Genomic DNA, 24,677 nt, shown 5'->3' with positions numbered 1-24,677 from the left:
TTTGTTTGGTCTGTTTATTTGCTCTTTCTCCACCAGGAGGAAAATAAAAGGAGACGGGTAGAAGAGACGGAGAAGGTGAAGGAGGCTGCGTCGTGCAGGGGGAGAGAAAGAGAGAGCCAGGGACAGAAGAGAGAGGGGAAACCACACGGAAGAGCCAACCTGTGAGAACCGTCCTACAAGCATGCATAGGTGTGTTATCAGTCACACTGCCTCGTTTAAGACAAATCCAGTTTTATGCAGACGTTTTACAGAAGCCATCAGATTTTATACAGCGTGGGGTTTTTTTTGTTTTTCGTTTTAATACAGCCGTTCTCGCCACACAACTCCAAATTTTATGCATCGAGGGCTTCAAAACCCTCTTGGACTGATGTGAAAAGTTTATTGTTCCAGGCAGTGAATTTTTCCGGAAAGACAGCGGACATTTTTCTCTTTTTTTTTAACTGTACACATACAGACATACACACGGATACAAGTATACAGAACGGACAGAGAGGAAGAGAGGGAGAAAGGCAGAGGGTCGGAGGCAGATATTTGACCATCCTGCCTGCAGAAAAGTTACTGAAACTCCTCAGAGACGGCAGTGGCGATCACACAAAAACAGGAGGAAACCAAATGAAGTTAATAACAAAGACATGATCGGTAAACCTTTAACATCCACAGAAGTATATTTGGTTTCATGTTATCTCTTTATTCATTCATCGAGATCAACAAAGGTTTTTTTTATTATTATTATTTTAAAAAAAGGGGAAAAAGCAACAAAACTCAAAGAGAATCAGTGTCTTCCGCTATGAAATATCTGTTTTAAAAAGCAAACAGTCAAGCCCAACTAAGCTGTGAGGCTTTCATCTCAAACAAAAGCATCAACCCTTCAACTTTATTATGCCTTAAACTAAAATAAAAAAAGATACTGCTCCTAAATGAGTTATCTACATGAAGTAACAGCCTCTGTACAGCATCAAGGTGTTTCTCCCTACCAAGTAATTGTTCAATAAATAAATGAATGTGCGTCACGGCGTAAAAGACGTTCTGTTAGTGGGTTTGAGTTTTCTTAAGACGTTCTTGCAGCTTTTTAAACTAGGTTTCAGTTTACGAGGCCTTGCAAAAGTATTCGGCACCCACGTCAGTGTGGGTTTTCTTTTTATTTTATGGAAGAAATAAACTCAAACTAGTGCGTGGTTGAACATGATGCACTTAAAAGCGTGGCATGAACGGACAGAGAGGAAGAGAGGGATGCTTTGTATAACCATTTTTTGCTTCAATTGCAGCACCAAATTTACCAGGATTTGTCTCTTCCAGCTTTGCGAATCTAAAGACAGAACGTAAGTGTAGCAACTGCTTGCTACGCCTTTCAGCTTCCAGTATGTTCAAAGTTTGTGAAATTCATTTTCTGTTTTTGTTCCACATCACTAATTATGCATCTTTGACATAAAACCCCACTAAAACTCTCAAAAGTGATGTAAACTGTGAAAAACGTCAAGGGTCATAAATAGTTTTGCAAGGCAGTGTTCAGTTATTTCACGCTAGGAGCTGCCAACCTATCAGTCTCAAAACCAGAACAAAACACGTCTGCGTTACAGCCCTGACACCTATCCTAACTTATACTGGAAGGGATCTCAACAAGGCAGTAGAAAAATAAATATTGTCCCTCGACATTGCATAAAGAAGCACTCAATAAATAAATTCATTCAAGTCAATAAAAGTCAATAAACTGCAGATTTTGTCTTCAAAGTGTCTTGCACAGTCCTCAAAGTGAGAGAAGGTGTTTCCCAGACGGTAAAAAGATGCGAGCAGAGAGTTCGCCGCTGCTGTTTGGCTCCCACTCCTGCTGGGAAAACATACACTTTCTGAATTGCAAAAAAAAAAAAACTAAAAAAAAAAAACTAAATCACTGAAGAAAATAAAGAAAAAAAAATTTCTCCTCACACATCACTAACACACTCCCAGGCAGCTGCTTCACAGTAGTAACGATGAGCAGGAAGACACCAGTCTTGTTTCACCTCCAGTCTTCAGTTCTGTTACCTGATTAAGCTCAACCAACTGGTTTCCAGTCTGATCGATTGCTCGGTCCATTTCATGTTTAATTGTGCAGCAGTAAACAAAACCAACGAAACAAAAACAGAGCAAGCTTTGAGCGCAGTCCCCCCCCCAAAAAATAAATTGGGACCCAAGAGGCATAGAAAAATAAAGAAATCATATTGCAAAAGAACAGCCGTGACTGTGACTGAGAGGCAATTACTACATACCATATTTACATCTTAACGACAGGGCTGGACTGGTCTTTTCTGTGTCTTTTTTATGTTTTTGGAAGGCCAGTGTTTCCTCTGCGTATTGCTGGTTACAATTTAGATATTCCCATGTCCGTGTGTACGGAGTGGCTCTGAGTGACCCAGCGGCGACCAGCCCTCCCCCCCACAGTCGTCCAGTACATTCAGAATAGTGGTCAACATCCTCTGTGTGTCAGGATCTGTGTGAAAAACAAAGCAGCTGAGTGTTCCTGCATCGTGAAGCGGCTCCGGTGGTTTTGGTTTGTCAGAGCGGGGAACGAGCAAACAGTCCAAAGGCAAACTCTGATCTGCTGGATTGCTTTAGTGCAAAAAAAACAAAAAAAACAAAAAAAAACATATTTCACAACGACGAAAAACCCAACTAAAGTCGCGTACGCAGCCGTCTCCGTCGGGGAACTCCCGCCTGGGATTAGAACTGTTCAGTGCAAAGTCTTTTACAGTGCTGTAGAGTTACAGGTACTCTGTGGTACTCTGAAGGACATGCATACAGAGAGACAGAGTAGGAAGCTCGCTATCTTACAGTACAATCCTTATCTGTGCAGGGTTGGGTGTGTGCAGTCAGCAGAGCAGGCTCGCCCCCGGGTTGTGCCACAAAGTCGCAGGAGAATGGGTTTCAGACGAGTTAAACTGCATTTCACCGAAATGCTGAGACTCTTTAATGCATCTGTGAAATTGCTCGGGTTGCTTTTTGTAGTATTAGGGTGCACGTGTTTGATCCAAGAGAAAGAAATGAAGAATGTGTTGAGTCAGGGCTGTAAACAGAGCAGCTCTCCCTCAGGAAACCTGTGAGATCTCATCACACACTTATACATCGCTTGCTGTTCTTTTTTTTTTTGTTTTTGGCTATTTGTTTTTTTTGCTTTATTACAAAAATTGTTCCTCTTATTATGCTAATGTAAGTTAGATTTTTATTTTCATCATAAGACAAAGACAGGTTTGAGTTGTTGGTCTTCAAAGAAAAAGCATGCATGTTTCCATTCCCCTCCTCTTCATCACAGTCTGGTTTCTTTACCCCCTTTGGAAATGCTCTTCCTCCTCCTCCTCCTTCTCCTCTTCTGCTCTGTTTTAACTCTATTTTTCAAACCTTCGGGGTGTAAGGCTTACAAAGACAGAGGTGTCCTTTGTTGCGTGAGCTCCTGTCTGGTTGTGAGTCATTTTAAGGAATTCACCTTTAAAACGAAAAGTTTTTGATACCTGAAAAGGAACGGATTAATAGATATATAGTTGTATGTTGCTCGTCCCTCGCCGACTCCCAGGTTAGTTTGTGTTCAGGAGTCTAAACCATCAGGAGCTCAGTTGGCGGCCATGGAGGCAGGTGGCCCAGCCTCCTCTACCTCACCTTCCTCTTCCTTTTCCTCCAGCATCTGGATGAGACCAGAGGTGACATCAGAGGCCTTCCGCTCTGTGATTGGCTCAGCTGGCGGTTGCCCCGGACTACTGCCTCCAGAGGCATCTCCCTGTTGCGTTGGCGGAGTCAACATGGCCGACTCCTGGTCCAGGGCCAGCGTTATGTCTTCTTCCTGATCGGGACAGAGGCGAAGGAGTCAATGTGCTCAGACCCAAACCAGCAGCTGTTGTGCCACAGGTTATTTGAACAGATGCTGAGAGAAACCTCACTGTCATTTTTTTATTTTTATTTTAAACAATAGGATAAACAAAGTTGAGCTTAATTGTGGAGAGAAAAAAGTAGATTCTTAATTGGATTTTATCTGTACTTTGACTAGGTCATTCTGTCTCTTGCCTAAACCTAAACCATTTAATTGTCTTTTAAAGCCTCTAATTGATTTTCTTTTAGGATTGTTCTGTATTTAGCTCCAAACATATTCCTATAAACTCTGACCGGTTTCAGCTTCCCCGTTGATGACGAGCGCTCCCGCAGCATGATGCTGCCGCCACCGTGTTTCACAATGATAACGTTTAAGCATGAGAATCAAAAGGTTGCATCTTGGTCACATGAGCTGGACGTTGGTGTATGAAGCATTTTGAGTGTGAGATGTTTTTTTATAACTCAGCCATGGTTTAACAATGTTTTTAGTCTCCATGATGCTGTTTGTTCACTAAAGTTCTTGAAGAAACATCCAAAGCCTTTGCTGAACAGCTACATACTAGTTAGAAAACGTGAAGGCAATTTTCTTTGTGATTAAATGAACTCGAATTTTCATTTTTAACTTTTTTAGTCTGAGATTGCAGTAGCGTGATCAAAATAATATAATTTAAGTAGTTTTTAATGAAATTGGCTGGTATGTCTTTAAAAAAGCTACTGCAACAATTCACAATCTATTTAAACAATGTACTGAACTGATCATCCTAAAAAATTATTCTAGGAAGCTATTTTTTTAAATACATCATTTTAAAAACCCCTGCTGAGACAGGAGAAGCAAATGTTACTGGACATGAAATTATCTAGAGGAAAATTTGAACCATTTTGTCAAATGAGTAAAAAAAAAACAGCATGACTAAGAGTAAAAAGGGCATCTTGGAGTGGTTTAATCTTTAAAAGAAGAAATGGGCAGCAGCAGTTCACTGTACCCCAGATTAAAACAGTGAAATAAAAAATTTATAAATAGGATTTATGGATGTAAAATACAAAAAAGTGTTATGAACTTGAGGCTTGTGGGTGAAAATTAAAACCCCTGCAAGTTGTGAACAAACTAATCAACCTTCTCACACTCAGCATTCAAATTTGTTCTTTCTGCCGTTGTTACAGCTAAGTGCATAAAATAATAGGTGAGCAATTGGTGCTTAACCTTAATCACTGGCAAACATTTCAGCTGTGGATTCCTAGAATATTGTAATGAAGTGATTAGATTAACTAATTAAGCTGAACTCAGAGTTAATTGAATAAACCCTCTGTGTGGTCCCTCCCAGCCTCGGCTCAGACAAAGTCAGCCATTGATTCCTGAGGAGAAAATTGTCCAGTAAAGCCACATTTTGTCCTCACCTTGAACTGTTCCTCCTCCTGCTGCTCCAGCAGCGGGGAGTGCTCGGTTCCCACCACCTCCTCCCCCGCCGGCACACACAGCCCCGCCTCCACCACCGCCGCTACGCCCATGTAGCCTCCGGCCTCCGCCTGATAGGCTTCCATCTGCCCCGTGTTCCACAGATCAACCAGCGGAGGGTGGACTTGGTGAACCAGGCTGTGGATGGTGCTGTTGGGTGTCGCCTGCAGAGAGTGGTTGGCACTGTGCAGCCGGTGCTCCAGAGCCTGGAAACACACAGATGTGATGGTGACCAGGAAATTTAATTTAATGTGTGAGAGGCAAAGGGAATTAGATTAGCTGCTTATTGTCATCTAAAAGTGTAATAAATTCATTCAGCTTAGTAAAACGTTTCGATTTACCCGCCTGAAGTTCTTATGTGGCCCTGTAGACTGTGGAAATAGAAACCTCAACATTACAGTTGTGGGCTTAAATATTATTTTTGTCAATCACATCAACTTGTATATTCATGTGTTTATGTTAAGACTAATACAGCTCCGGAGAAACGATGAAGAGAGCACTACACTGAACCTCATTGAAAACCTCCTACTTATCCCAACAAATATTGATTTCTGAACTCTTCCAGAGTTAAAACATGAATATTGTTGTCTCTAAACAAATATGAACTTGTTTTCTTTGCATTTCTTTGCTGCGTCTTTTTCATTATTTTGACCAGTTCTCATTTTCTGCAAATAAATACTAAATTTTTGCTTGGAATTTCAGAGACTTGTCAGTAGTTCATAGAATAAAAGAACAATGTTCATTTTACTCAAAGATAATGAGGAAAATCAGGGAAGTTATCATTTTGCAGTGCTCTGTTAATTTTTTCAAGAGTGTATCTAACAGAGGATGTCAAATCTTCTCATCCAACCCGACTGAGATTGAATTTTAAAAAAGTGCACAGCTAATAGAGACAAACCTGAAAATACCGACAGCGAAAAGTGGCTCTGTAAAGTTTTATCTCAGGAGGGCCAAATTTAAAAGCACAAATTACTTAGTTTTAAGACCATAATTTTTTCTTTTCCACTCATCAACTATGTATCACTTTGTGTCAGATAATCGGATAAAAGTCTGTATCCTATGGTTACAACATCACAAGTTGTGCAAAAGTTCATTGGATGTGAATACATTTGCAATGTATGAATCTTTTCAAAGTAACTCCCAGTGTCCTTGAAAAATGTCCCTTTTTTGAAGACTGCAACACCTGCAGCTCAGCTCTGCAGACATCCAAGTGTCTGCTTCTATTTTCTTAGCTGACTCAACTTGAACATTTTAACATGAGGTCAGATCTGATCATAAAACTGCAAAACTATTTGCACCACTCCTTCAATCAGGGCCTGATGCACTCCTTTCATGCGTCATAACCGTGACTTGGACTAAACCCAAGCCACATATAGTCTCTCCCCGGTAAATGTTCCTCCTGGCAGCGCCGTGCGCTCACCGCTGAGAGTCCACCTGCTCTGCATCAATCACCTGTTGTTGCTGATACTGCAGGAGCTGCTGTTGCTGGTACTGCTGGATCTGTTGGAGCTGCTGCAGCTGCTGGAAGTGGCTCTGCTGCTGGAGGTTGTACTGCTGCTGCTGCTGCTGCTGCTGGGACAGGAAGTGAGCCGCCGCCTGCCCGTCGTAGCCGTCCGTCCCCATGATGAAGGAGCCAGCCGGGGGAGACGCCACGCCCGAAGGGTCGCTGTTGGTCGGTTCCCAGGCGTCGGAGGACGAGAGGCAGTAGTGGCCCTGGGAGACGTACGTGTGAGGCCACACCTCTGCCGAGGACTGGTGTAATATCTGATCTGGAAAGATTTAAAAATGCAGCAGCTGCTACTGGAGCTCCAAGAACAGATGTGAGACGGAACAGGAACCACATCGTGAGAAGGATATCTTTACGTCATGCTGCAGGTTTCCAGTTCCAGCAAAAATTCATAATTATTGAGATTTAAGCCACTGAACAAGGGTTTATAAAGATTGAGCAGAAATGCTACCAAGTGGAGTGTTATGACAAAAGCTCCCAGTTGCTACTGAAGCAGTCAGTCAAACTGCAGAATTTGACATAAAGCACTTTTTTCTCTCTCTCATTCTCTCAGGGGAAGATGCGTGTTAACGCTGAGGAGTTAAAACAGCAAAGAAGAGACATGTTTTACAACAACAACAAAAAACTCCTGAAGGATCTGAGGCAAATGCAATAATCCCTCAAGTTTTGGGATGGTTTAAAAACTTTAATCTTAAATTTTACTCATAAATGCATGGCCAGAGGGAGAGAAATTTTCAAATAAGAAAAAACGTTTGGAAGCATTGAGGACTCCACAACCTTACCAGTGGTGCAGGGAGAGGTTTAAAGTTTGAAGGTTGAAGCAAAATTTTACGTTTCTTTTTCTTTCTTTTTTTTATGTAAATGTAAAGAAAGTTCTTATTTCAGCTGCACATTTGAAGATGAATGTCACAGAGAGCTTTGCTGAGAAAGTAAACAACTAAAACCAAACGAAGAATTAACCGAAAGAAAATTTATAGACGTTAAAATACTTCTGTTAGTTTATAAATCACTGAAATACATTAAAGATCTGCTGTTGTTGTTGCTGTATCAACCTTCCAGACCTCTCAGGTCTTCTGGTTCTGGTTCTGATCTGAAGAATCAGAACTAGAACCAAACACGGAGAAGCAGCATCCTGTTTCCACAAATTAGGAACAAACTTCCTTAAGATTGCAAAACAGCTGAAACCCTGAATTCCTTTAAATAAAGCCTAAAAACTCACCTCCTTTGATTAATAAAAGTCAATAATTGATCAATTTATTTGACATGTATTATCTGGATGATTTTGATGATGTCATTATTGCTTCTTTCATAATTAGTGACTGCATGATGCTTTTCTGATGTAAATCACTTTGAACTCTTGTTGCTACAAACTTTACTTGACTTTTATTAGATCAGTTTATTTATCCAGAGATCAACAAAAAAAGAAAACATCATGCAGATATTGCATTGCGGTATTTTTATTTTCACTTTCCCGACAGCAGCAGGTCTGAACATGGTTCTGTGTATCCTGGCAGTTTTACCTCGACCTGCCTGTCCTACCAGCTGCTTTCTGCTGAGTTTTACCTCGACTGGTGATGCTCTCCTGGTTGACCTCGCTCAGGTGAGCCACGCTGCCCTGGTTTGAACCCGAACGCGGGCTCTCCCCGTCCATCGACGACCATGCCAAGAGCGTCGCCTCCGAGATTGCAAACTGCTGCAGGACGCCTGAGGTCAGAGGTCAAAAGAACAGACCCGGGTCAGAATTGAGACATGCATCATATTTAATTGGCTAAACGTTTGCCTAATGAGCGCATAATGCTGCTGATAGCAGCTAACACGCCCTGGACTGTGTCTGCCCTCTGGCTGTGTGCTTGCACCTCACCTGCAGCAAACCGAGCCTCCTTTTCTCCGTCGCTGAGGTCGCTGTAGGCGTCGTTCTCCGCCCGCCGCTCCTTTTCCCGCTCTTGGGTGCTGATGCGGGACTGGGGGAGTCCTCCTGCGCCAACCGTCTGCATGCCCCAGTTCTGCCATTCAATCATGTGAGCAACACGGCCCTGGGCCATCGCTGTGGGCTTGGTTACTCTTTCCTTCATGGTGCGGGTGACTCCTGATGGATTAGGGAAAAAAAACATGCAACACAGGAGGAAGAAGCACAGAGAAGGATGATGGTTTGAAAGAAGATAGGAGAGAACATGATGAAGAGATTAGGGGAGATGTAGAGGCGAAAAGATGGATAGACAAAAAAACAGGGAAGAGGGAAGAGAGAAATAATAGTTAAGTTATTATCATGTTTATATTCTGCTGAGAGATGAAAACTGATGATGAGTGAAAGTATCGATGTGCTGCAGGATTGGACTGATAAGCTGCTTTGAAAACGAGACAGATGGCCAGTGGCGAGATTTTTTTAATATTACCAGAAGATAAAGTCCAGTGGAAAAATCTTTTGACACCCTGAATTTATTTTCTTTCTAAGAAGTCCTGCCACAGAAGTCTCTGTCGGGTTTTTTTGTTTAGTTTTTGTGTTTCCGAAGGTCTTTTGAAGATGCTCTTTAGTCTTATTTGGGCATTATCCACTCATTTTCAATCAAGCACATGACAGTTTTCAAAAATAAATGCTTTATAGATTTTTTTTAGCTATTTATGTTATTATCCTTAGGTGTTACAACTTTTGCTTTCATTTAGGTTCATGTTTTGATCTTTCTTCTTGTTTGCTCCTTGTGTTTGTTAATTTATTCTCAGCATTTATGAGATTTATTCCTTAGATTAATGTTTCTTTCTGTTACTGTTTATACCTTTCTCCTGCTTTGCTTATTCCCCCGCCCCTCTCTGCACAGCTGTTGCACATCTCCTAATTTTCCTCTTCCTTTCCTCTTCCCCAGCTGTCCCTACTCACCTGTGATTAGCTCTTTCTCCCTTATCAGTGTATTTATAGCTTCCTGTCTGCATTGTTCTCCACTGGTCCTTCCTCTATTTTCCATTGCTACTGCCATTATTTTCCAGTCGTATCTCTGCCTGTTTAGAAACAGTACTGTCTAGCAGAAACTGCTGCCAGCACAAAATATGAGATGCTTTCAGAAAAAAACAGACTGCAGGGTCTGGGATATGAGTTATTCGCAATATTAATTCAGAACATGTAATTCCAATGTTGTACTTTATAGCCATAACATTTAGTATAATGATACGCATAGGAACTTGGTATCCGTAAATATCTTAATCTTAAAGAATTAGCATTTGCATAAAATCCAGATCAGGTTATGAATCGGGATTCCCAAAGAACTGAAGGATGAAACTTCTCGTAGGTTTTTCCTAGTTATGTCTTATTTCTCAAAGATATGAGTTTCATCTGCTGTTAATCTGCTGTAGTTTAGCTGGCCAGGTACACTGACAGAAAATAGCTGCAAAGAGCAGTAAGAAGGACTGAAATATTTTCAAAAAGTCAGGAACACTGAAAGAAAAAACATCACAAAGACTAACACGTTATCTGTTCACTTGGAAGAGAAAATTACTGATGGTTTCAAACTTTTACATTGTATGTTGTTCTAATTAATTGGTTTGTTATTATGGTAATTATACAAACCAATTTATACAAAATTGGTTTTGTATAAATTGTTTTATACAAAACCAAACAAATACAGAACAACTGAACACCTTCAGGCATGAGAATGAATAGATGAGTAAATAAATGGTGGCAGCCTAAGATGAACTATACCAGAGAACAATAAAAAAAAAAATTAAATAAATCAGGCCAATCCTGCTGATCAGATGTGTGCGGGTAAATGAGGGTGGTCATTAGCATGGATTTTGAGAACCGCTAAATATTGGTCGCCGTGGCGGCGACAGCTTAATGAGACTTCACCCGGTCACGGTGCATGGAGGAGAGGAGGCAGTGCATGAATCTTTCCTGACACAGGTGCATCTTGGGATGGAACGGGTTAATTGGGGTGAGGCGTCTGCGTGGCGTGAATGATGAGAGGTTGGCTTGTTGACATACACCTCTGCTAAGCTGCGCTGGGTAAGCAGAAAATTGCTCCCTGTTCTCTCTGCTGTTTGTATCAGAACTCGACTCGACGCTGCTGAACGTACTTTTTTTTTCCCCCACTCGAAGAAAGAAATTAATTTCCCGCTGCCGTGCTCCAACTGGCTCCTACTTGCTTTGCTCCACATTTCGTGTGACCAACATATGACGACATGAACTGTAACTCCCTCTGATGCCGGTGCGTGCGGGTGGGGTGAGTTTCATGAATAAATTATTGAACAAATCAGCGCCGCAACGCACGAAACAACAGCTGCACTCCACTACTCTGAATTGGAACTTCCAAATGATACCGCACGAAAACAGCCGGGGACAACCAGAAACACTGCAATGAAAGAAAACAATGCACCTGCGTTACCACTTCACACAGGGGGAAACATCCGAAGTAAAACTTGACTAGAGCACCACAACCACCACTTTACGAAGGAAAACAGAAGTTGGTCCCCACGACCCTCTCGGGCGTTCGACTGTTTTCTTCAAGAACCCTGAAAATATCCTTGAAGTTAAGTTTTAAACGAGCATAAAAACGTCCTCCTGTGCCGTAGCATCACTAAATCCTGCATGATGTTATGACCCGGAAGAGTTGTACTCAAAATTAGTCTTTTCTGAATTTCTAAGTAGCTCTCCAACGTATGATCTTAATTTATAATTTAAGAAAATAAAAAAAGCTTTTGTTTAAATAATCCTTAATTAACTTTAAATATTCATTTAAGAGTTAAACTCACTCACAAGTCCCTACAAGATTTGAAGTATCTGCCATTTCATGGTGGCTCAAGAGGCAGGAGTTTGATGGTCTGATGGTTCTCTGTCATTGTGTCCTTGAGCAACACATTGCCGCCTGGGGGCAGCCTACCTCTGTCAGACTGCCCCAGTGCAGCTGTAGCTACAATGTAGTAGCTTACCACCATGAGTGCGTGACGACTGAAAGTAGCGTAAAGTGCTTTGCGGCCCTCAGGACTTGATAGACTACAAAATGTCATTTGCCATTTAATAAATGCCTGAAATGCAACCCTCATCTTTTGCTCAACAAAAAATTACATGTTGGAAACCGATTTAGGACAGAGATTGTGTTTTATCTACAAAGACACATTGTTTACATTCCTGAAATTTTTCCTGAGTTGAAAGAAATATGGTAGGAAAAAAAAACAGATTCTAACGTTGAAACCTGAAATACCACTTGTTTCCCCAAAGTTTGTTTCTGACTGGTTGATCAGCACCTGGCGATGCCTCATTACCCCCAACAAGGACCACAGAGAATGCTTTTACAAACTAAACCTGCTCATCTTGCCAGATTTAGTTACATTTAATATTTTTGTTTGTGCTGGATGACTTTTGGTGGAGTTTCTTTTTTGTTTCATTTTGTCTTTTCAACTCTTCTTCTTCAGAAAGCTCCCTGCTCTAAGCTCTCGATGTAGATTGTAATCAAAGATAATTTGTTTCAGCCTTTTTTTAACAAATAACTCATCATGAATTAGACTTTGGTGTGATTAACAATCAATTTTGTCCTTGATTTAATATTATTAAAGCGACTAACGAAATAAAACTTAATTTTGAAAAATGTCCAGGATCTCTTTGCTTTGTTCTCTGGGACAGGTGAAGGATTTATCCATCAGGCAAATTTCAGACAATTGAGACCAACGATTTACATGTACGACTATAAAATAACATAGAAAACAATCCGCTACAAAATGAACACATCCTACCCACCTTACCTTAGAGAAATAAGCTGCACGACGATGCAATGTGTGTGTGCGTGCTGTGTGTTTTATGCTGGATTTATTCCGTCAATGCCTTTTGAGGAGTCATTGACGGCAGATGCGTCAGTGTGAAGAGGAAGTGATAGAAAGGGAACCCTTTGAAGGGTACCATGCTGACTCCTGAGCCCACTAAGGAGCGGAGCCAGCATGGGGTCGTTTACCAGAACCAGCACAGACACACACCTGACACACCTGACAGAGAAGACTTAGCCAAAGCCCCGATGCCATAGGCATTTGAGTTCCTCTTGAGCCGAGGCAGGATTGATGTGGTGTCCTCCATGGACAGCTGGAGGGAGAGAAGAGAGAGGAATGGAAGGGGGGAGGAAGAAGAGGGCGTGGATGGCGTGACGGGAGACACAAAGACATCGACACAGTGTGTGTTATAGAGAAGGTGAGTGGAGAGGAGAAGTGATGGAGATGTTGGGTTAATACAAAAGACAACATCTGTATTACCCAAATCTTCAGTCCAAGTAAACTTAAAAAAAAATTGTGCTCACTACTGTGCACCACTACGGTAAAGCATAGGTTCTAATATAAAGCTGAGGAGGTGAAGGGAGGTCATGAGGGAGCGAGAGCCTGTAGCTACGGGGTGTCGCAAATCAAAAACAAGTAGAGAGAAAAGGCATAGATGGAGGAACGATGCCACAACACTTACATTGATTCCTTCCCATGAAAACTCTGAACGTCCATGCTGAAGAAGAGAAACGGGAGGAGGGAGGGATGGGGGGGAAAGAAGGAGCAGCAAAGAGTAAGAGAGAGTGACAGAACATCGACATGCGTCGAGGAGGAGCGAGACACCGAGTTGGTTCGAAAGTCAGACGTTCGGATGAGGAGGACGAAATTAAAGGAGGTGAGCAGGGAAAGAAATGAGAGACGGATACGTGTGAGTTTCCAAAGGAACAGAATGACAGGGAGAAGGGAGGAAATTAAACAGGGATCAGTTTATATTTGCTTAGTTATGTTTAGCAGAGTGAATACGCCATGGTTAAACGAGCTTCCTCTTCGGGGGACATGTGCTGCCAAAACCCATGAAAGACGGCAGAATATTGTGTGTGAATGCTTGAGAGAGATGTCAGTGGTGTACTGATCAGTATCTGATGCTGCAGATAGACGAGGGGCCGAGGCTAACAGGAAGGTGTGTGTGTGTGTGTGTGTGCGTGCGCGCGCATGTGTGTTGTGCAGGGAGGAGGCGGACTCAGATGATGAGGACAAAGAAGATAAGCAGCAGCTTCTGCGACACTATTTCCCTCTATCAGCTGAGAGTGGAGCACTTGTGGCCTGCCGGCTTAAATATTTTCACCCCACTGTCGACGTGCACAGACACAGTGTGGCAGTAAAAACTCAACACACCTATTTCTTCCTGAACTGCATTTTCATATGGATGAGATTTTTTTTTCTGGACTGGTACATGGATTAAAGCTATTTTTTTGCAAATATTTGGACACCCATGCTGTTAGCTGCAGTGGTTCTCAGATACTGTGGCATTTTGAAAAACACATTTCTTTGCAAAATATGCTACTCTTGAGCTTTTTCACATTTTGTAACATCGCAATCACAAACTACAATACATTTAATTTCCATTTTATGTGGCAGATTAACACAGAATGACGCATAATTGTGATGAATCATGCGTCGTGCCTTTTGAGGTCACCTCATTGGTAAACAGTGGCTAATTTTATTCTAAGTGTAAATGTAGCTGTTCGGTGAAGGCCTCAGAGGTTTCTTGGAAAAGATTAGAAAACAAAAGGCACCACAACAACCAAGGAATGCAGCAGCGAGGTGAGGGATGAATCTGTGAAGAAATGTAAAGCAATAATAGGTCTTAAAACAATATTACAAGCTTTGAACATCTCAGAGCGCCCTGGTTAAGTCGTCTGAAAATGGAAAGTGTTTGGCAAACCTACCAAAACATGGCCATCCATACGAAATGAATGAGAGAAAGACTTTAATTAAAAATGTTAATTGTACAAGAGTGCAAAGTCGCTTTCTCCACAGTGAAACGTGGTGGTGGTAGCATCATGCTGAAAATTAATGTTTATTAAATCTGACTGAGTTTGAGCTATTTTTGAGCTAAGGCAGACTGACTAAAACACTTGCAACAAAAAAAATGTTTCTGCTGTGAAGCGTCTTCACAAGGAGACTGGATACAAATCCACACTTTAACATTTTTGTATTTAAAATTTGTGCGAACCATGTGTCAGATTCCTTTCACTCCTTAATGTTGGTCTGTCACATAAAATTCCCAAAAAATACAATAAAGTTTGTAGTAATAATGAAACATAACATGAACAAATGTAGGAAAACACTGTCTAAAAGTGTTTCACACCACATAAAGAGAATGGCGGTGAAAAGATTTAAAGTCACCCTTCATCGTTTTTAGTTTATGTCCAAGCAGTCAGGTGTCTCTTTCTTTAAGGCCTATTGGTCAATATTTCTCCAGTCTTTCTGAAGGTCATTTAAACACATTCTTTGGTTGTTGCTGACTTTGTTATTCATTTTCTACTCATTTCCTGAAGATCTTCAAAAGAAGTCAGCTGACACTGACCTTTATGATTCAACCTTTGGGGTCTTTTCTAATTATCCTGGCTCTCCTGACAGACCTCAGTTTCTTCAAACTGAGAGCACACTGCATAAAAACTCATAAATATTTCACATAACTTCTTCAAACTAAAAGAAAACTTAAACATTCTTTTACTTCTTGGGAGATCTGATCACAGGTAGACCTTTCCTGGAACGAAGAGGAATGGAAAGAGCCACATGTGGCCAACTTCGTCAACCGAGTGAAAGAAAATAAGTTCCGCATCCCACCGAAGAACTACAGAACCAACATTTGACAGATTCCAGCACTCGATGTACTGCAAAGGGCGGGCCAACTGCTGCTGTTATTGTGCATTAATATTGCAAAAGGCTGCTACACAAGTAAAAATAAAGTACTTTAAAAAAAAAGAGAGAGAGGCTCTGTAGAGCAGAACATGCAGCTAAGTTTAACACATTACAGCTAGAGAGCCTGCAGTAGAGGTTCTCACGTGACCAAACCCGTCTTTGTGCCGCTTTCAAAACAGTTAAAATGCTGCAAAATTATCCTAATTTTTTAGGTGCTGTGCAGTTCTGCAGAAAGCAGCTTTGTCTCCCTATTATCAGCAGGAAGCAGAGGACTCCCACTCTGTTGACCGCACATACATAAAGGCAATACTTACATTTTATTATGAGATCCTCATGCCCCCCTCTTCTAATGCCACCCTGGGCAACCACCAACATGCCAAAATTATGGCAAGATGAGAGTTGGATTGGACAAGAGCATATTAGCCAGTAAAGCATCCATTCCAGTTGCAACTCGGCAGAAACAACGAGAGTGTTAATTAAAGGTGCCAGTGCATATAGACCACTGACTTACATGGAGCTTACTGAATGACATATTATTGACTATTATTAAAAATTAGCTGATAAGAAACAGTGCAGCTGCGAAGTTTTGATTGCTTGATAAGAAATCAGAGAACTGTGTTATTGTTGTTAGTGAACGTGTTGCTCACATTGTTTAATTGTGCAAAAATCTTCAAAGAAAATGACATTATAATTATTATTGGCCTGTGACAGTATTTAGCCTGGTCACTGAGCAAACCAGTGAGAAAGAAAACAAAACTGGAACGCACCGTTATGCTGTCACTGCTGCAATCATGAACTCTGCAACATTTCAGAAAGTGCGTCGTCGCTGATTAGAAACTAAATGAAAGAAAATCAAGAGCAGTGTCTCAGTGTGTCATGCTTCTGTATTCATCCCCCTTTTATTCTGATGCTCCTAATTAAACAACTTGCAACAACTTGCCTTCAGAAGTCAACTAATTAGTAAATAAAGTCGTCTGTGTGTGGTTTAATCTCAGTATCAATCCAGCGGATCTGTATAAGTTTCAGAGGTTTGCTAGAGAACATTAGTGGACAGAAACAACATGAAGACCAGAGCAGGAACAAAGCTGGACATACATGCATCTGATGAATGGAGCGGCTTAGACTGGAGCATCCATGTGTCCTGACCTCTATTCAACTGAGAATATGTGGAAATATATTACTAAGGAAGGATGAATACAAATATACACCACACTTTTTAATTTTACCAATTAAAAAACATGTAAGCATCCCAAACATCCCAGTAACGTACATGGCAGTTTGCGATTGGAGCATGACAAAATGTGAAAATGCTCACGGGGTCTGAATAGGTCTGCAGGCCCCTGTAGTTGACTTTAATGTTTAAAAGTGAAAGTAATTGAAATTTTAATGTCAAATCTTGATTACAGCTTTTTGTCAGAATCGCCTGCTGAGTTCACTGACTGGAGTCGGGCCCGTCAGCTGGATACAGCGGGTATCCCGACTGTAGTTATGATTTGATATGAGCGCCCTCCTGTCTAATTCATGCTTTCCTTGTAATTCTATTCTTTGCTCCCATTCCTTTCCTCTCTTTCTTTCTTTTTCTCCTCCCTCCCTTTCACAGGAGTTGGAGTGATGAGAGATTTAACACACTTGAGTGGTAGAGCTGAGCCCCTTGAAGCAGCTTTGCCATTCTTTTTCCAATAGCTGACCGTGCTGCCAACGTGTGAGTGTGTGTACACGTGTGTGTGCGTGCGTGTGCGTGTGTGTGAATGTATGTGTGCGGGCAGCTGCTTTTTCTTTCCAAAGGGCATTCTGGGAAATAACACATAAATAAATTATGCAATCAGTCCACAGTGCATTTGGTGGAAAAGTAGAAGTCCCTACACTTTAGTTCAAAATGGTTTCCTCTCCGGTGTCCTGTCTCCTGGGATCAGTGTTGGAGGAGAGAGGAGAGAAAAAGATACAAAGCAATGGGAATGTGTAAAAGTTGGAGAAAGAGGGAAGGTTATGTCTCTGTGGTTCTTATTTGAAACACTGTGGTTTTTTTTGGGGTTTTTTTGCTGTCAGTTGGGTGACAAACATCTGACTTCTTGACATCAAAACCAGCGATCGCTGATTCTTTAAGATACAAGGGAAGAGCGGTGAGCGTTGAGGAACTGATATTTCTAAACTACCAGCGTGAGCACAGTGAGCCGGTGAAGTTCATCATCATGTGGAAGCTAAACAGTTTGTAGCCATGTTGGTTCCTCAGGTGGAGAAGCAACAATCCACAGTGAAAGGAGTCAACAAGACGACCAAGTGAGATGGAAAGCTGAAGACTTACTTGCTCCCCATCCTTCTGGACTGGCACCCCATCTGCCGCTGTGAGCGCATTACAGGAAGAGAGAGACAAAAAGAGAAGAAAGTGTTATTATTCATCTGTGATATAACAGATCATACAGAATGGCAAACAAAATCTTCAGCTTTTAATAAAATGTCACCCAAAAAATCGTTTTTGCACATTTTACTTCTTTGCCAATCTCAATTTAATAGTAAAAGAAAATTCACAAAGGTCCCATATCGCCATAGCAACAATAAAGACACTTATTTTACAGCCTGATATTTTCCAAGTGCTTACAAGTTACCCTTATCACATTCAACAGATACTTGGGGTGAGTCTCTTCAAGCAGGTCATCATGTTATGAATTGAAAGTGAAGATTCTCTGGACGTCCCAAAAAACGACAACCCGAAAAAGTCAGTAACACTGAAACACTGTTGGAGCCAAAAATGACTCTCCAGCCGAGGGAGTAACTGAGGAGGAAAAACCAAGGAGCAGAAACGCAGCAGGGTTCAAAAAAGTCTAACACACAGCAGGCGCTTTTTTTTTTTTTTTTTGCCTGCTCTGTCTTTGGTGCTTGGTGAAGTTGTTTGGATGTCTAAGCAGTTTTTAAACTTTGACTTCCTTCCTTTTTTTCCTTTTCCAAGCTCACCACTGTGAAATCAAGATTAGATAAACTCACTATCAGGTTGGTAAACCTTTCTCTTTGAACTCCTGTGAGATCGGTATATTTCTGATGGAAGTTAATCCTTTTATCACCTTATGTAAATATGAGCAGTTATGACAAGAAAAGCCTGGAAAATCACTTCCAGACTTACAAAAATGCTCAAAGAAGATAACATAAACTGTTCAAAGCTGTCAAATTCCCCAACACTGTTGGATGTTGTAAGTATTCCTGATTTCATGTATCCCTAATGCACAATCTCCTTGCTTCATTAAATGTGTGACGATAGTGATTTAATGGGATTAAATAAATAATGAATCCTTTGGACACTTTTTGATAGATTCACAGACTGAGACCAACCATTTATCTACTTAAATAGTTTAATGTAATTCATCAGTCTGCTACAGAACTTATGATTTAATAAAAACACGAGCAAAACAACATAACCCACTGGTTGTTGGTAGTAACCCTCCTCACATTTTGTTTGCATTGCTGTATATTGATGCATTTCGCCTAACAACTGATTATATAATTTATTGGGAGATTGTTCTTGAATTAATCACTTAGCCGTACATGAGACTCATTTGAAATCCACGCTCTGTGCTGGATAAATGAACGTTATTATCCCTCCTCATTCGGCTGTCCAAATCCTAATTAAAACATTGGTTTAATTAGAGAGTCTCTGCTCCTGATGGAGTTTAAACACAGACTCGGTCTCTAGGTGCTCTTCTGTATCAGAGGGTCTGTTCTCCGTGTGCGTGCAACTCTCAGAGGGGCTCCCTCCTCTGCGGGTCTCTCGGTTCGCCAGTCGTGTTTCACGCAGCTGCAATTGGCAATCGCGAGCAAATTCTCGCTTGAGCTTTGAGAGCCGCACCGAGTCGCTGGATCTGTGGATGTCCAGCGACGTCTGTGACCCACTGACCCAGTGATTCAAACATTGGCTATGCTCCGTCTCTGCTGGGCTCTCGGATATTAGCCTTTCCTCTGAACTCCGTTCAGTCACATCAGATAACTGCAAGGGCAAGTGACGAGGGACGGATGTCATTCCAGAAGTCCTGTCCTCGCTTCTGTGAGAAAAGGGCTGTCAAAGTGCAAATATGACCGCTTTGTCACAGTCGCACATGTGCTGCAGAGTTGGGGTTTCTAAAGAGGACGCTTTTAGTCAACTCAATCAATCGGGAGCAATCAAAGTCTATGATTCACACATCATGAAGTTTAATCCCACTTAAGTATAAAAGACACTTTAAAAGAATTTCTAATATTTCCAACGTCTATGTCGGTCTCGTTAGGGAAACTGTAGCTTATCACAGTTTTGTCGGTGGAACATCTGCTGTAATAATTATTAGATCTATAATATTTATTGCTTAAAATGCAGCTTTTAGCTTTTCTAAAGATTGTCTGCTGGTTTTATTTAATGATGATGTGTCACAGTACCGTAATCCTCTAGCAAACTAGAACAAACACGGTTCCTAAAAGTAAAACTTTTAAAATGAAGACATGTCTTTACTGAACACATTTATGCTCAAGGGCCACAAATAGATGTGAACTTTGTGTGGCCTCAGAGGAATTGCAAACATGTTTGACTGTTGGCCCTGAGAGTTGTAATGTGAGCGGCTCATTTATTGGCTGCTGTTAGTTAGACATAAATGCAGTGCAGAGAAAAGTGAAAAGTTTACATGTTCCCACCATGAGCAAGACTCTCGTGTTGATTGTGAGCCTTTTTCTAGCCTTTACTCTTGCAGGGTGGAATGATAATAAAACATACAGTGTTAAAGATTTTTTCTTAACGAGTGGACAGGTTTGAGTTTATTGTAAATATTCTCTAATCCAGAAATGAAATACAGACTCCAACATACACAGAGCCACACTCAACTTAGGATAAGTTTTCTACATGGTTGATGTTTGCTCCGTTCACGAAGATTTACCTATTCAAATGCAAATTTTGGTTTGCGTTCAAATGAATAAGTCTTCGGTTTTTATTGTCCTATCCACTTTGCACCAGTATCACTGGTAGAAAAGACAGCCCCACAGTATCATACTGCCAACACCGTACAAGAGAGTTGGTCAGGTTTTCTGTGGTTTGACTTCTCTAAGCATTCTTCTTTTTCACAGCTCAGTCTTTGCCTTCATCATTAGACTTCTCTGAAAGGGTTTCTTCACTCTAGACTGTGGAAGGCAATAAACAATCATCAAAACTAGATTTAAAATGGATAAATCAGCCTGATTCCTGAACATCCCTCCTAAAATCTCTACTTCAGTCGTGTTGAAAATTTGTGGATTATGCCTGAAATCCAGATTGGGGGCACTAATTAAAATGAATTTTGGCCACAAAAAACTGACATCAGAATCTTATTGTTGGCAGCAATAAGTTGCAGGAACAACTTGCTTATGGACATTTAACAAAATTGTATGTATGTACTTATGTCTGCATGTATAATTTGGAACCGTTGTTGATTAGAGAAAATAATAACACATTTATTTGTTGCATAACCATCCCATCATCAAAAAATAACAATATATACGCATTCAAATAGTAAAAATAAAATAGCATTCACGTCTACGATAAGGGTATGTAAACTTCTGACCACAACTATCATGTACGTTATTTGCAGCCGAGGCAGAGGAAGAGCGTCCTAGATTTTTTACCCATCTGGGTTACAATTCTGCCCTGAAAACACAAACTACCCATCAACATACCCATCCACATGCATGTAGCTGCCAGCCACATATAGTCTAATTATGCACTCACACCGCTTCCTCCCTCCTCCTGCTTCTGTTCTCTTCTCTAGTTTTCACAGCCTCTCTCCTCCCTCCATCCATCAGCCTCATTCGGCCAATTAGCAAATTAGCAATCACTCTCTGTGCACATAAATCACAACATGGCCCAAGAGTTCTCTGAACTGCAGCAGAGCGCACAGCTACTGAGGAGCCGCTCAGCCGTGACACCGAATCATCACAGCGTGTTGTATTGACAACGCTCACTTTCTAGCATCTTTCAGTTTCAACCTTATTGACAATCACATTAAGGAATTTTATTTTATTTTTTTGTGAAACAAGATGGTTTGCAAAAGTATTCATGCCCCTTGAACTTTTCCCCATTTTTTTGCAACTTAGACTTGAATATATCATAACAGGGGTTTCATGAGATAGACTAACAAAACAGTATTTCATTTATAGATTTTTTAAAAGGGTGGTTTCCACGTGTTCACTCGACTTTATTCCAAAAGAGAACAAACATAAACAAACAGTAAACATAAAGATAGAGTTTAAAGCAGAGTGAAATCATAAAAATGACATCTCACAAACATCTCATCCAGCTCAGTATAATCTGAAAATAGAAAATCAAACATGTTGGATTTCAATATATCCATATTCACCTAAATCACGTCAGCCAAAGAGAGTGTTAATCAGAGAGGCAACCAAGAAGGCAACAGTAAGTCTGCAGGTGCAACAATTAGCTGTGAACTCCATAAATTTGACCACTGTAGAAAAGTAGTCAAGTTAAGATTATTTGCAGAGCACATGTCCTGAACAAGGTGATTCAAAGTCATCTACATGATAAAAATACAATAAGCAAACAAAAGAAATTACACAGCAGTGGAAAAATAAAGAGAATGAAAAGTTGTAATTCATATTAAAATTAACTATGATCCAGTTACTATTAATCAAAGACAGCTCTAAACAAATGGGATTTTAGTCTTGGTTTAAAATAACTCGGTGTTTCAGCAGCTTTGCAGTTTTCTGGAAGTTTGAGGTTTGAAAGACTCCTACAACAACAACAACAACAGATTTTTAATGTATCTTGGTGCTAAGCAACGTAGTGATTTATAAACTAACAAAAGTATTTTAAAAGTCTATCCTTTGAGCTACTTGGAGCCAGTGTAAAGACTTTGATCCAAATGGATTGCAGTGAGTGGCATACATCACCCTGAACACATCCTCCTGACAGACAGTGAAATATAGTGTTGGCAGCATAATGCTGTGGCGACCAGGTAAGGTGGTCAGAGTTAATGGGAAGATTGATGCACCTAAATACAGAGCAACTCTGGAGGATAATCTGGTAGAGGTTAAAAAAACATAAGTCTGGGGTGGAGCTTCACCTTCCAGCAGGGCAACAACCATAAACATAAGAGTCAGAGACACAATAAAGACGTATGGATGAAAGCGGGCCTAAATTCCAATGAAAAACTGAGAACAGACTTGGAAATTAATTTTTATAGATGCTCTCCATCCGAAGTATTGAATAAAGTTGCACAACTCAATCAGTATAGTTGGAGTCTTTTATCTGAAAGCAAACATAGAAACCACTAATTGTTTCCTCTTCTGCTGCACTACTTGTTTGGTCTGGCACAGAATATCCAAACCTTGGACATCAAAGTTAGAGAATATGAAAAATGTCAAGGTTCTGAATACAACACAGTGCATCTGGTGACCAGCAGTAACTCTTACTCATCATTTCAGGAGATTTTTGAAGCCTCCTCTGCCTGTGGACAGGTGATGCTCTCAGCAGCGCAGTAAGTGTTGTTCTGCTCCAGAGAAAGCAGGCAGAATCCCTCCTTGAGGAAACAACAAGAGAGCGCATGACCGCAGTTCTCAGCCAGCTTCCCTTCCCCTGGTGCGTGCTCCCTCCACCCCCACACATACAGAAGTGCAGAGCTGGATACCCCCCCCCCCCTGCGGTCATGGGGGAGCCTGACTTAGTTCAGGCGAAGAGAAGGAGCAAGGGAGAGCAAAAGAAAAAAAAAAACGAGGGAGCGATGTGTCGGTCCACAGCGAACAAAGAGATGCTCGGCATCTGCACTGTCAACTCTGGCTCCGGCTGTAGTGCTGTAACGGCTCCCGCTGAAGTGAGAAACATTTGAGCTTCATCAGTCATTTTTACTCCAAGTGCCCTGCAGCAACAACAGCGAGAAACCGGGGGGGGGGGGTTGGTGCTTGTTTACCGTGACAGCTGCAGCAAGGCTGGTTGCCACGGCGGAGCAGTGGCTTTGGATAGCAGCCCTCTTGCAGCGCCGTGTGCAGATGCCGACTTAGTGAGGCACAGAGTTCAGCGAAAACACAGCTGAGGTCCTCGGCCCAGATGGTCGGAAGAGTTTGGTGGACGAAACTGAGCTAAAAGAGCCTCAAGACACAGGCCACTCAGGAAAAACCACCACGCATTTACTGAGCCACTCAAACACAACATGAGACGACTGTCAAAGCTGAAAGACGTTCTGGAGCAGCAATCCTGATTCTGGTGCTCAGCGCTGCAGCGTGGTGATGGAAAAGCTGCAGCCTGTGCTGCATCACGACGTTCTTTATAAATATATAGAGCCTTGCAAAAGCAGCAGAGGTCAGACAGACTTACGACTGTATCCTATGTGTTGTGGTATTTGTTTAATTAAGTACTAAAATTGCAATAAAAGTATTTTAAAACATTTCACAGTCTTTTTGTCAGTTCATCTGTCGCTGCATGCAGTCAGAGTAGCAACAGATGCAAACTTTGCTCTAAAAATAAAACTCACCTATCTATTAATGGGTGAGAGACTGCACCGCTCTACAGTGAACAATAACTGCATGAAGTATTTATTTATAAAAATCTATTGATGATTATTCATGCTCTTATTGATTAAAAAGTGAAAAGAAAGAGCTCAAACATTTACAAACTATGTCGTTAGTTGCCGGAGGCAGCAAAGCATCATTTCCAAACTCGGTATCAAATAAATCCCTGCTTCATCCTGATCATATGAAAACTTATACAGTTTCCTGACATCCAACTAAACTGACAAGGCAAGACAAGGAGAATGTTAATTAGAGAAAAAGCCAAAGAAAACATGGCTACTCTGGAGGAGTTGCAGAGACGCAGCTCAGGTTGGATAATCTGTTGACAACTATTACTTGTTTACTCTTTAATCCTGGGCTTTAAGAGTGACAATTTCCATTGTTTAAAAAAATCCTAAGCAGTCTAATTTTCAGTTGTACTGAGGACATGAAAGAAGGTTCACCGGCCAGATGAGGCAACATTTTTGTACTAGAAAGCTTAGACCTGAGTAACTGTGGATCACAGCAACTTCTTAAGATTAAGAGCTGGCGAGTACAAAACAATATGCCTCTTTTATTTTGAAAACACAGCTTTTATTGTGAAGCTGAGGTCTTTATTTTGCTATATCAGCATGTATTTATCAACAGAAGTTGAATTTAAGCCGATGTGCTAATGTAAAACTGTAAGAAAGAAAAAAAGCTGCTTCAGGCTTGCTCTTGGTAAAACAGTAACTGGATGATCAGCTCCATATC

At 41.1% G+C, this 24,677-nt stretch overlaps 1 protein-coding gene and 1 long non-coding RNA gene across 5 annotated transcripts in view; one reads left to right on the top strand and one right to left on the bottom strand.

Moving 5' to 3' along the window:
• fam131bb (family with sequence similarity 131 member Bb) overlaps positions 1-24,677 on the bottom strand; it is a 33,635-nt gene continuing 8,958 nt past the window's right edge. Inside the window, exons 3-10 of one of the 4 annotated variants that reach the window (XM_017309601.2) lie at positions 17,746-17,783; positions 13,216-13,251; positions 12,753-12,846; positions 8,653-8,877; positions 8,355-8,495; positions 6,737-7,053; positions 5,227-5,490; positions 1-3,805 (exon numbers count right to left, since the gene is read on the bottom strand). In XM_017309601.2, the coding sequence (XP_017165090.1) occupies positions 3,578-3,805; positions 5,227-5,490; positions 6,737-7,053; positions 8,355-8,495; positions 8,653-8,877; positions 12,753-12,846; positions 13,216-13,251; positions 17,746-17,783 (1,343 nt within the window). In that variant the 3' untranslated portion in view covers positions 1-3,577. Of the gene's footprint in view, positions 3,806-5,226; positions 5,491-6,736; positions 7,054-8,354; positions 8,496-8,652; positions 8,878-12,743; positions 12,847-13,215; positions 13,252-17,745; positions 17,784-24,677 lie in introns of all 4 variants that reach the window. The other 3 variants (XM_008431470.3, XM_081597683.1, XM_008431471.3) reach the window with 3 other exon arrangements.
• Positions 7,046-8,048, top strand: LOC145547753 (uncharacterized). Its single transcript, XR_014084067.1, has 2 exons — positions 7,046-7,159; positions 7,345-8,048. It is a non-coding gene; the product is annotated as an uncharacterized LOC145547753 (long non-coding RNA).

The sequence above is a fragment of the Poecilia reticulata genome, chromosome 16, assembly GCF_904066995.2.
Source record: "Poecilia reticulata chromosome 16, P_reticulata-male-v2, whole genome shotgun sequence".
Lineage (NCBI taxonomy): Eukaryota > Metazoa > Chordata > Actinopteri > Cyprinodontiformes > Poeciliidae > Poecilia > Poecilia reticulata.
Note: the sequence above shows the minus strand (reverse complement) of the source record. Positions and strands in the feature narration are given on the sequence as shown.